Source organism: Syngnathoides biaculeatus, chromosome 1 (assembly GCF_019802595.1).
Source record: "Syngnathoides biaculeatus isolate LvHL_M chromosome 1, ASM1980259v1, whole genome shotgun sequence".
NCBI lineage: Eukaryota > Metazoa > Chordata > Actinopteri > Syngnathiformes > Syngnathidae > Syngnathoides > Syngnathoides biaculeatus.
The window spans coordinates 691,501-704,427 of record NC_084640.1 but is presented as its reverse complement, the minus strand read 5'-3'; the positions used below and the strand labels follow the sequence as shown (position 1 = coordinate 704,427).

The following is a 12,927-nucleotide window of genomic DNA, read 5'->3' as shown; positions in this document are numbered from 1 at the left end:
ATTGATGGCCCATTGCATACATTCCAGGGGTTTTCTGCTTATCTTTAGATGTGAATAATGTGTGCTCATTTCATGACACCTATGAGACTTGGCAGACCACCATCATGTCATGTCATGTCACGGAATGAAAACCCTTTCACTTTTATAAGTAGATTCAACGACATAGATACAAATATTGCTTCAATCTACTCTTCTCCAACAATCCTCCCAATAGTTTCACTTTGGTACCTTCATAGCAGTTCGTAAAATTTATTACCTTCCTTATCTCATTTGGCTGACTAAATCACACTATCTTATAATGACTAATAGCCAAATACGATTCCTTGCCCTGGAATCCGATATCAAATTTATGCTCACAAAAAAAAAACTATTAAAATGTCATCATAGAAAAAGACACGAAACTGAGCCAATATATATTGTAGAAACAATACCTTTATTATGCTACACCGTATAAAAGCATGATCAAAATATTCAGTACTGTACTATTGAATAAATAGATTCTTACTATCTCAAACCTGTTTCCAAAAAATAAACTACAGGGTCAAATCTTGTAAAAAGAGACCTAGAAAATTATTTAAAAAAAACAACAACTGTACAGGCTCTGCTTTCCACCAAAAGCCAATTATTGTCAGAAATCACCGTATCCACAGAATCAGTCACTGTATTCTATTTTCACCACCTAAAAAAAAAGATTAATATTAAGTTTTGATTGGACAATTAAAGAAAATTTCGTATGTAACACCTGAAAAAATAACACTGTGAAGCACAATCTAATTTATGAATCATCAGTAAGTTAGGACTTGAAAGCATTACAGTCGGAGTTATATAGTATGTCATCCAGTATTAATAGAATCAATCAAAAATGCTATATTTCATTGCATTTGGTGATTTGGTTTCATCTACTATGTCTAAATGTTGCTAAATGAATCTAGAAAACCATGTTTATCGTATTTGTTTTGGCAAATTCTCATTTACATACAAATTAAACATAGCAGAATGTACCCTTTTTGTCATAAATAAATAAATTAACAAATGGAACACACAACACACGATGCAAAATAAACCAAGCATGATAAGCTAAGACATTATTGTTACAGTTCCTGAGTCTTTTTAAAATCTACTGCCGATTAAGGAATAAAACAGCTAAATAAATAAACATCTCTAAACAGAACAGATGAAAAACAAGTTTAAAAAATGTCTACCTGAGTAAAAGTTATTTACTTCACAGCTTAACAAGATCCTCCATTTCTCATTTTTGTAATATTCATTGGGAGGAAGCAGAATCTGTGTATGTGTAATAAAATATATCCATGTATGCTAAGTCCAGTCTTTGGAACGCTCTTATTTTGGTGCTGCTCACATTATTATAAAAAAAAAGACAAATAAAAAGATCCTGCTATGTCTTCAGTCAAAACAGAGGCTACTTTTGGCGACATTGGTTTCTCTATTCATGGTTTTGTCCATCTTTAAATCTCCTTTGTTCCTTTCAAAGGTTAGTTTAGTTGTATTTCAATGACCCTCCAACTTCACTGTTGAACGCTTGTGGAGATGAACAACGCTAGCTCTTTCCTGATAGGCCGCTGGAGAGCCGTGTTGGGAAACAGGCAGTGCTGATTGGCTTACAGGTGCGTTCATAGCCACAGTCAGAGCTTTCAGCAGAAAGGTGGCCTCTTTCTGGTCCTCCTTCCCCTCACCTTCCAATGTACGAGCAAGCCATCTCTCCACAGCCTCCTCCACCTGCGGTGCCGATGCAGTTTCTGCCAGCGTGTCGGCCTCTTGGCTGGCATCGAAGCGCTCAAGCATTTCTTTCAAGGTGACATTGACGGGTGAGCCGGAATTGGCCGTGCAGCAGCTGCATTGGTGGATGCGAAGGGAGAAACGGTGGAAGAAGGTCTGGGAGCACAGCTGACAGTGATAATTACGGTCGTGGCTGCCGTGTAAGCGGCGGTGCAGCTTGAGGTGGATGTATTGAGTGAATTTGGTGCTGCACAGCTTGCACTGGTAAGGTTTTTCCCCAGAGTGGAGACGAAGGTGAGTTTTCAAGTTGCTGGTGCTACTGAAGCGCTTTTGACACACCTGGAAAAAAAATAAACATGTTTAACATTTCTGAAAGGGCCTTTGGTGACGTAAAAAGGAGGAACGGTAAATGGCAGTATTGATGGAATTATTTTCGACTCATCATGGAATTACGCAATTGTGACGTGATTAAGATACTGTTATTCCAGTTCTTTACAACAGGTAGTCTACAATAGACCAGTTCTGTTTCACAACACTCACACCCACTTCTTTACTTTGGTCATGTATGCAAATAAACATGTTACAAAGGTGATAAGTAACAGACATTAGGTTTTTTTCTGAGGCAAACTTAAATAGAGTTTGTTTCCACAAAAGATGACAGCTGTCACAAATTAAACATTGTTTTTCCACACACACTTCACTTCATAATTATGCATCAATTCAAGTTATATCCCCTGACTGTAGAAAGCCTTTGTTTCTTTTTTAACCACCATGAAACACAAAGACGTGAGTTTTAACAAACCTGACACTCATGTGGTTTCTCCCCTGTATGGACGAGGTGATGCTTCTGCAGATGGGCCAGTTGAGTGAAACTCTTTTTACACAAGTTACACTGGAAAGGTCTCTCACCACTGTGAACACGGAGGTGAACCTACGATCAGACAAAGTGGAAATGGCGTTAAAGCCGAGCACTTTAGCACAGGGGCAAGTACTGATAAACAAAATGGAAACAACTGGTCTGATCGTATTAACTGTTACCTTGAGATTAGACAGTTGTCCAAAAGTCTTTGAGCAGATGTTACATTCATACTTGATCTTTCCGTTCTGCTTTTTCAAAGGATAGGGCAATGATTTGTGCCCAGGGCGATTGCGTAACCCTGAGCTGCCTTTGGTAATGTCCAATGTTAGGTTCATTGCCTCTTCGCAGCCAGAGGAAGTATGCTCAGGTGAGGGGACCAGGCTCATTGGCTTGGGAATAGGAGAGAGCTCGGGTGTTGCTGGGGCACCTCTTGGTGGTGACACATTAGGAGTTAATTCTTTCAGACCACCCTGTGGGGATGACGGGTACGGCAAAGACATTGGGAGTAGATTGCCATTGCTTAGGGGAGGGTAAGGGATTCCGTCCGTCCCAAGATATCCACTGCACCGGAGGGGTCCTCTGGACGGCAGCATGCCAGGAAATGGAGGGGAATATGAAGGGAGGAGGAGGTGAGGATAATGTGAGGTGAAGGGAGGAAGGAGCTGGTAGGCAGGCTGGACAGGTCTCGATTGAGGGTAAAGCGGGTAAGATGAGACCAGGCCTTCCCTGTGGCTGTAGAGGCCATGGAGGTGGAGGGGAAGATTTCGTTGATCGGACGACAGTGCAGGGAGGTGTTCTGGTAAGTAAGGAGCATTCACTCCATGGCCAAGTCCTCTATGTTCAGGATGAGGGGATGGAATGAACCCTTGATCCTCTGGATCCCTGGTGAGCTTCTCCTTTTTTTCGATCTTTTTGCTAAAATCCATGATTTGGTCATCAGGAGTATCAGGAGGGGTGTCTCTCCCCAACATCTCCACATCCACCGCTTCATCTTTTCTCTCCTCTTTCACCTCTTCCTTTATTGTGTCTTTGTTCCACATCTGCTGAGGAAGGTGCAGTTTGGCATACTCTTGCTCATCATCAACATTCATGTTTTCTGGGAAAGATGAAATGAAATAAAACATGTTGAGCTCAGTCTAAAAGACGATGGTTTCCCAGAAGTGTGGACAATGTTGCTTTTCTATCTCCTGAAGCTATCACATTAAGCGCTCCCAATTTGTCAATATAACGTATAGCAATGATGAAAAATTCATCCAGTATTAGGATATGTTGAGACTTAAGCGTCTTGAGACACACACACACCTACAATGCCACTCCCTGTGATGGAAAATGATAGTAGTATCAGCTTTGAGTCATGAGACATAAACCCATGTGGTTTAGGTTTCTGTTTGTCACCTAAAGTAGTAATGTTGCTGTGGGAGAACAGGTTGATGGTAAAGTGAGTTTCTATGTCATGTCAAGCTTGAGCCTTTGAACTGATAATTACTGGATGATTTACACACTGCATCACCATTTTAATTTTTATCCTCTAGCACTGTTCATGTTGATGGTAATTACCTGATTTCTGTCTTTCCCTCTGACTAACAAGTTACAATGCAACCATAAAGGTCTTTGGCAGAGTTTGTGTTTTACCTTGAGGCTAAACCTCTTCATAAAATACTTGGGGGGAAAAAAATCCAAAATGATAAATGTTGAGGAACTAATGGCTTTCTCATGAAACTGAAGAGACCGCTTTTAAGCCTTTTACAATGTTTTTATGCTTCTGTAGCATTAGTCACCAGGTTAAACAGCAACCCATCTAGTGTATTAAATTTGTATGAATCATTAGACTTTGTAGCAATGGACAATCACTTACGATGAGGATATACAGTAGTTTTAATAGCTATTCAAAAGAATGACTCACTCGGGGACTTTAAACTGCATCATTGTCACGCGTCATTTTACTAGATCATATGATCTCCATGTGCGTGTTTGTAATCTTTCTGAAATATTGAATTTCGTACCGTAAACCAGATGGGGGGGAAACCATTGCCCCAGTGAGAAATAACATTCACAGAAGGAAATAATTTCTTCATTTAGTTTGCAGTGAAGGGATTTACCAGCCAATCATAATCAGTGACTGAGTGATTGTCAAACAATCCAACCAATCCTCAAAGTGTTCTAAATGTTATCAGATATAAAATAGGGAGGATAATCAAGAATACTTTTTTTTTGTTTTGTAAGAGTTTTTTCAGATAGAAGATTAAAGGCAAATACTACAACGTTGAACACAAAAGAACTGCTTTTGGAGAGTCATCTCTTTCCACAATATGAAAGAGAGCTCTTGTATCACACTGAGAAAATCAACATGTTAGAGGATAAAAGCAAGATTATGAAGACCGAATCTCGGCTCATTTTATGATATATCATATTTATATTTTTTATTGTCTTGCACTCACTGTGTTTGGTATTGTCCTGCTGGCTGCACAACCTCTGGGCAAACTCTTGGCAGTACCACACGAGCAACTCCTCTTTGGGCTCCACAGGTCGAATTGTATAGAAGTAGATGTCGCGGCCATTCTGGCATGCCACCAGGTTCTGCTCACTCAGAGATCGTGCCGGATTGACGTAACGCATCCAGTTGCTCCTGTGGACGTCATAGCCATCGATGAAGTTCTGCAGATGCCCATTGCTATAAATCTGCAAAAAGAAAAGAAAAAAAGTCATTTAAAAACAGCTACCGTTTTTAAGTGTGGATATACACACACACATTTGTACACATCAACATACACGCATACATACATGCACACACACACACACCACACACACACACACACACACACACACACACACACACACACACACACACACAGACAAATGCACACACATTAGTAATTTTCTTCCTTGATCACACTTGATAATACAGTCGTAATATAAATCTCATGTCTTAATTGTTGATTGCCAAATAAGTATAAAGGGGATTAAATGTGAAATTATAAATGGATTAAAAATAGGAACATTCACCCCTGCCATGTACAGTAAGGTATCCGCTGTCTTCCTTCCGTTCTATTGTAAAGCGTGTTGCACTCCTTTACACAGCGTTCCTCAAGAGTGGACAGCACTGTTTGTCGTGGGTGTTCAGTCACTCCTGGAGCTGTCATTCTATTTGAAGTGTGGAGGCGTGGTCCACTTTGCTGTGTCATGCGCTCTTTCTCTCTCTCTCTCTCTCTCTCTCTCTCTCTCTCTCTCTCTCGTAAAGTCACAGATGGTTCAATTTTTTTCTTAGAAGGAAAAACAAAACAGCTGGAGCCAACTTCTACATGCACGTACTTGACTGTTGTCATCACTGTTGTGTTGATAAGCATGGTTCCCATTTCAGGAACTTTACATTTCTGCCCATATCTTTACACGAAATAAAGCTGGAAGGGAAATACCATTTGTGGGCAAAAGGCTGAATGGGAATTTACTTGGGAGTAAGTACATTTCCTGAGTGACACAGCAAATGCCAGTAAATACCTCTGTGACACCAGTGATTACAAGTTATAAAATAAAAAAACTGGGTCAGTGAAGGTGTAGCTAAAACATATTCTGTTTCCTAAACATAATCAGCCGTCAACTGAAAGGTCTTTTGCTGGCTTTAATGGAACACTATTCAGTATATAGAGTAGATAGAGAGCTAGATAAAGTAGATAGATTGATAGTTGCATAGACTGTATGTACTGTAATACTATCTGTTTTGTTTGCTTACCCTCCAGAAGTATTTTCTGTTGGCCTGTTTGGGCACATTGTCTTTGGTGTAGATGTCTCCCTGCAGGGGTCCAAATCGAGTCCCCTGAGGAATGTACTCTTTGCTGAACACACCATTTACCTTGATAAAAAGATCACACATAAAATTAGCATACATCCTTTGGAATGTAGGTATTTTTTTTATACTGAAAAATTTATTTTGTGCATCTTTAACAATGACAGCACTTCGAGCTAATAACTAGATATAATGTTATTCTATTATACTGCGGTGGTCCCCAACCCGTGTGCTGTGAACATTGTCAAGTGTGCTGTGAGAAATGATCAAATTATAATTAATTGATCAAAAATGATTTATTTACAATGAATAATCTATCTTAGTTATTGATCATGGCTCCTTTCCCTATAAAGTTATACATTTTCATCATTTATGACTTCATTGTCGTGAGGCCACAGGGTTGGGTGATACCAGATCAAGATTCAAGACAAATTGTTTGTTAATTCCTGTTTTGCATAATTTCATTGCTTTTGTGTAATGCTGGTGGCTTCTTCACATTGACCCAGACAGCTCAGAAGGGAAGTTTAAACCTCCAAGATGCCCTACTTTTCGCACTAATGGCTTTACCCGGTGATGGAATTACAGTACACTTTCTCTCACCTACTACTCTACTGATCCCTGACCTCCTGTCCACTCTAATGTGACACACAGCAAAGCAAGCCAAGATGCGGTGTTTATTTATGAATGCTGTATATGCGCCTCCTTGACCCACGTTGGTATCTCACAGAACCAAAATTTTTTTAATTACAAATTTACCAATTTTAGTTCAACAAAATGATGAGACCAATAACCACTATCACTAACAAGAAAAATGCAAGATATTGCAAATATTGGGAAATACTGACATATTTGATAAACATAACTTTCATGTTATTTTTGCAAGATCCAGACATTTTAAACATTCACAAAATCACATCACCTACTTCGATTGATGACGCTATATATGTGTCAAATAATATGACAAGATTATATATTCTTTTTCTGGCAATTTTATTTCCATTTCAACTCTAAACTCATTATCCAATAACATTTCTCTTGTAATAATTGAAAATCTGCACTTCATTTTCAATTTCTGTGCTTCTCCCCATGATATCAGAAAATGATATGACGTTTAAAACAATAACCTGCCCTGATTAGTCACATGACAAGCTTGGCGTCAACCTTTTGCAATCCACCCCCAATCACGCTCCCAACCAACAGGCTGCAGCATCTGTGTCACACTTGCCCTCGATGTCTTCAGGAGCTTTGTGTTTCCATCTTAAAAATAAGCCCGCCCCCAAGCCAATCGACTAGCCCCCATGAGTAAACACACTCTCCCTCTTCCTGCCATTCAGGAATTACCGTTCAAAAGGATTACCAAAGCGCCTTGCACAAAGGTCAACTATTAACAACAACAGCATGTCCTGAAAACCAAACATTTTTTGTTTTTTTAGCCTGTCATTAAAGACTTGTGCTTTTTCATTATGGCAGAAACAGGTGAGTAAAGATATGGGCACGTGGGGCTGTGCATGTTCAAGTGAGGTGATTCTTGGATGTGATGAACTGGTGTGACAGGGCGCATTGTGCTAAGCCGCCGTTGCGTGGCTAACGAACCGCTGTGCCGCCGCGTTAGCGCTGCTCAACTGCTCAGGTTGTTGGGAGGAAGGCGGAGGGAAAGCAGGGATAGTGGTTGGCGGCGTGGGAGGGGTTGGTGGGGGTCTCGTGTGGTGCGAACAAGAACACTAAAAAGGAGGCTGGACCATCTTGAGAACACCCACGCCATCACACTCACCCCCCCATCCCCCAATCTCTCATTTTTTTCTTTTCCCCAGAATTGGAAAACGCTTGTGTGCCTGCCAGTTTGAGGCCTGATGGATGGCTGGCCAGCTTGTTCCCAACGAAAGTTAATCATCTGGTTTTAACCTAAATCACCCAACCAACACATACACACACCACCTTGCCTAGTCCCTCCTCAACACACCCCCCGCTGCCCACCTCACTCCCCATAACTGGCACCCACAGCTCATGTCCCATCTGCCACGTGCCCCCACTTTCAGGGCAAACTTCAGAGTAAAGAGTGGGCATTAAAAGTTTTGTTTAGAAAACATATGATCAGCCTCTTAGAAGGTTTTGCAATGTACAACTCAATATAATTAATGACAGAATAGCCCAGCCATCCACTTCGATTTTAATACTTAATTTTACAAAGAAAATGGACAGCTCCTTACTTTTGAATTTGTCAGTACTGTTTTGGGGAGTCTGTTTTTGATTTACCGTGCCAAATTCTTAAATTATGATTAGATGATGGTGTAAAACAAAACTGAACTAGACCCAGAAATCGACCCCATAAAACACTAAATGCAACCTTTTCCCATTAACATCAGTGACCTTTGGCCTCACATGTTCTTTGACTGAAACTTCTAAAAGAAACATTCCAAAATTTTGCAGAAGGTTTTCCTAGAAGAGCTGTAAAGTGTTGGATCACAACGCCCTCCCCAATTTCACTTTCACTATGTGTAATGGTGAGATGAGTCTTGAATCCTGCTTATGAAAATTTATGCGTGGATTGTGCCTGACATCGTCTCACAAACTCACAAAAAGGGGCGACGTTATATATTATTTTTCATCCTGAAATGAGTTTGGAAGACAGTTTCACCTTGATGACAACAAGAAGATTCGTATTTCAGGAAAGGAAACTACGCTGAGTCATTTTGCACAGACCACAACTGAAAAGCATGATTGTGTTTGACTTCTTCCTTATTGTCATTCTTCATCAGAAAACACTGATGCACCAAAGGAAGATTCAAAATGATGTATGAAGTTGGACCATTATATAAACACACCCATAAAGTGATGATCGTCTAAGTTTGCCAATAGTTAGATGTGAGCCAGAAAAGCAGAAGAACTAAAGTGTTGACATTTTGATGAGAAAAAAAGAGGACGAGGACAATTCAGACAACCGCAAAGATTAGTTTGCATGCCATCCTTCAAACTTCCCTTGAATACATGATAACTATGTTGTAAAAATATGTCACTTGAAATGTTAGTTCAGCTCAACCAGTCAAATGTTTTTTTTAAATTTGATTTTGGAACCAAACAGTCAGGTGACTTAAGTATTATTGCAAATAGCATGAATCACCAGAGTGGAAGAACTTGTGGGAAGTGAAGAGGGCGTGCATGGTTAACAAGTCAGCAAACAAGGTGCTATGAGATCACCTGGCAAAATCCCTGACGTCTTTGTGCCTGTGTGTGTCTCAGTGTCTGTGAGTGTTTTTTTTTCTCCTGTTGTGATACACAAAATCTCAAGGAAATTACGAGGAATGAAACATTGTCTCTCCCTGTTAAACAAATATAAATGCATGAGTCAGCATTGAATAACCTGATGAGGATGGCCCAACAACATATTATACGTCTCAGAAAAAGCACAACATTAATAAGACAGTTCTTAGGGAATTATAATACATTTTAGATTGGGTTTAAGGTTGTCTCGCGAAGCAAAAACACTGCTCTTACCTCGTTGTCTTTGTTGTACTCAAAAGATAAGTTGCGTGGAATGGAAGTCATGGCTTTCGGCAGATTGAAACTTGGGTTCGACACCTGATCCGGTACAATGTAAGTACAATTGAGAGCGAAGTCGACCTCCCGCCAAGCGCTCATATCTCCCTCTGTGCTATCCCTCTTCATTTTTTTTTTTTTTTGGACGCTGTGAAACACACTGCAGGTGACAGAAAAGCTTCTGTTCGCTTTGGTATTCGAGAAAAGCTTTGGTTTGCTTGGGGTCGAGTCCCTCAGTTTAAGGGATATGGATTAAAGCTCAGAATCTGGAAGAAAGAAAGATGGATGCAGAAGAAAAAACAGCATTAAAATGTGTTTCTCTCAGAACGCGCGACAGGATAGAAGAAACAAATAGAACATCCATACAACTCCCAATAAGTAACATTTTTAAAAAATGCTTAAAACTATTTTTTAAATATTTGAAAGCTACATAGTTGCCTGATCCAAATCAGATCCTTTTTTGAATTAAATCAATTTACAGATAGCTATTTGTACTGCTGTTCCGATTGAACAAGTATTTCCTCAATCTGTGAGGTCCAACATGCCATAAATTCTCTCCATCATTATATACGCCACACAATATATTCAAAACGTTTTTGAATGAGGATGATGAATAATTAAAAACTTACTTGTGCACATTCATTCAGCTGTTGGAGCATCATTTCTTTGGTTAGGCCATCCCCTCCATGGCTTCTTCCAACCTCAAATGTTCTCATCTGCTCTTTCTTAGATCCCGTGGCCACTCGCGTCCACTGTCACCTGAAACTCTTGAGCCGAGATTGCGCCAAGCGTTTTTAGCCTGACCGCCCGGCCAATGGCGAGCGGGCGCAAGTCATGTGATTGAACCATCTGACACAACTGTTGGTTTCGGGGAACCTTGTTGACGTTGTACACTTTGGTCAAGCGAGTGGCTGTTGTGATGTATGCTTATACACACACACAATGATGAGATGATAATGAATGAATAAAGGAAGAGCAGATGGCCGGCCTGTTGCCACTGGAAAAGACACCGAGAATTTTGCTTGGTTTGGCACTTAATGAGCAATCTGCTACCACTGTATCTCCTTGACCTAAATCTTATCGAAAAACATCTTTAACTCACTGGATATATATTTGTAAACACAAACATATATGTGTTAATATCTACTTTTTACCACAGTTCAGGTCAGGTCTTTCCACAAATGCCTAAAAAGTACACAGTACTCATGCTTTTTCCTGACATACAAGAGGTTGTGTACTGATTTGTTCTCCTTACTCATGCCCAGTTAGTAATGTAGAGCAGGTCACGTAAGTGAACAGGAAAGAGACTTAGAAAACTATCAGGTGAGCATCCTGGTTACGCACGCACACACTGTCTCCTCAGCTCTCAGTTAAAAATAGCAAGGGAAGTGTTACAAACAACAGAACATGTTGTTTTATATCTTTTAAAACACGGCTAGGGGTATAGGGCTAGGTTAACCCCTTTAACAGTAATACATATGTCATATTATCATAATAATGTGAATAAAGGTTACATTTGCAATTCTGATGCATGAACATTTTAAAATAGCACTGTTATGAAATTATGTCTAAAGATAAACAATCCCCCTAACCGCACCCCCACCCCCCACTCTCGTCTTAACTGAGATAGGAAATTGGCTGCCATATGGCGAGATTGCTTATTCTTGGAGCGGAGTGTGGCTTGGGGGATGAAAGCAGCAGAGCCATGCGTGTGCATGCGTGAGTGTCTATATGTGCACATGTGCGTGCACGTGTGGGTCTTTCACTGGCTCGAGCCCGACTGGGCTAATTTCTCTAATTTGCAGACAGTCTAGGCTCAGGCTCAGAAGCTTGGGGACAAGTGGCGAGTGTACTTGTGCAGATCTTTTTTTTGTTTCTGGCTGACCGTAATTGCATTTCAAGAGAGGAAACTTTTGTTGGATAACTCAACCCGGGGTTGGGCTCGATAATTGCTCCAGATGAGATGAACGGATAAGGCCATGAAAAGATCTGGGGTCAATTATATAGAAACTGTCTGAGACGAGCAAAGTAAGAAAAGGATGTGACCCGACACTAAAAGATGTCACTAATTGTGTGCTACATACAACTGCCTGCTTGCTTTTTTTTTTTTTTACAAAATATAGCACAGAGAAAGCTCCCACCTGCTCCACCGAAGTTTAAAGCTCAAAATCCAGTTACATACGCACACACATTGCTAAAAATGTAACTGCTCAAAGTGAAGCTCTTACAAGTCTACCATCACATGGATCACATTCGTATTTGCATTTATACCAAAAAGAAGACTACAAACAAATGAATTCCATACAAATTAAATATTCAACTTCTAGATTACTGTGCAAATATGTCTTTCTTGTTTGAATGTCCCTTTTCTCCGCAGTAATTATGACATGGTAAAGTAGAACATAAATGGAAAAAAAGTACTGAATTTTCAGATGCATGTGATAAAATGCAATCAAGTGAAATCAATCAATCATTTAATAGGAGTTTATTACATTTTAGTCACGTACAACTGATATACAAGATAGCTGCTACCAATGAAAATTTTTTGTTGTGGAACAATTGTAGATTTTTTTTCACCTTTATTTCATCCTATAAATGTAAAACAGTCACATGAAATAAAGGTTATAAATTATAATAATTGGGATGCCATCTTAATGCTTAGTTTTGTTCTGGTTTTGTGGATTTTTCACATGTTTCTTTCTGATATTTGACTAGATTTTCCTGAAACACAATTATATATACCAATATGAAGTGTTTATTCAGGCGTTTGTGTAATCAAGAGACAGGCAAACAAATTTTTACAAATGATGACCCATTATATAACCAAGCAAAAAATAAAAGCATCTAATTAATTTTCGCTTTATTCATCCTGTTCTAAAAATGTACATATCATCATTATGTACTATCATATTTATTTTTTTCTTAGAGAGTTTGAATGACAAAGAAAACAAATACCCAAAACCGAAACTAGAATGGGACAGCCGAGAACAGACCTCCAATGAGGCCAAACAATCAT

At 39.6% G+C, this 12,927-nt stretch overlaps 1 protein-coding gene and 1 long non-coding RNA gene across 3 annotated transcripts; one reads left to right on the top strand and one right to left on the bottom strand.

The window, feature by feature from the left end:
* Nucleotides 1–450: 450 nt before the first annotated feature.
* Nucleotides 451–10,040, bottom strand: prdm1b (PR domain containing 1b, with ZNF domain). Of its 2 annotated transcripts, XM_061814750.1 has the most exons (6): nucleotides 9,870–10,040; nucleotides 6,324–6,443; nucleotides 5,035–5,275; nucleotides 2,776–3,692; nucleotides 2,540–2,668; nucleotides 451–2,076 (listed from the first exon to the last, which is right to left on the bottom strand). In XM_061814750.1, the coding sequence occupies exons 1-6, from the start codon at nucleotides 10,038–10,040 to the stop codon at nucleotides 1,510–1,512; spliced, it is 2,145 nt and encodes a 714-aa protein (XP_061670734.1). In that variant the 3' UTR covers nucleotides 451–1,509. The 2 variants fall into 2 exon arrangements, with proteins under 2 accessions (XP_061670734.1, XP_061670809.1); XM_061814825.1 differs by lacking the exons at nucleotides 6,324–6,443; nucleotides 9,870–10,040 and adding an exon at nucleotides 5,600–5,729.
* LOC133498278 (uncharacterized) lies at nucleotides 7,724–10,742 on the top strand. Its single transcript, XR_009794258.1, has 3 exons — nucleotides 7,724–7,853; nucleotides 9,896–9,968; nucleotides 10,642–10,742. It is a non-coding gene; the product is annotated as an uncharacterized LOC133498278 (long non-coding RNA).
* Nucleotides 10,743–12,927: the final 2,185 nt, after the last annotated feature.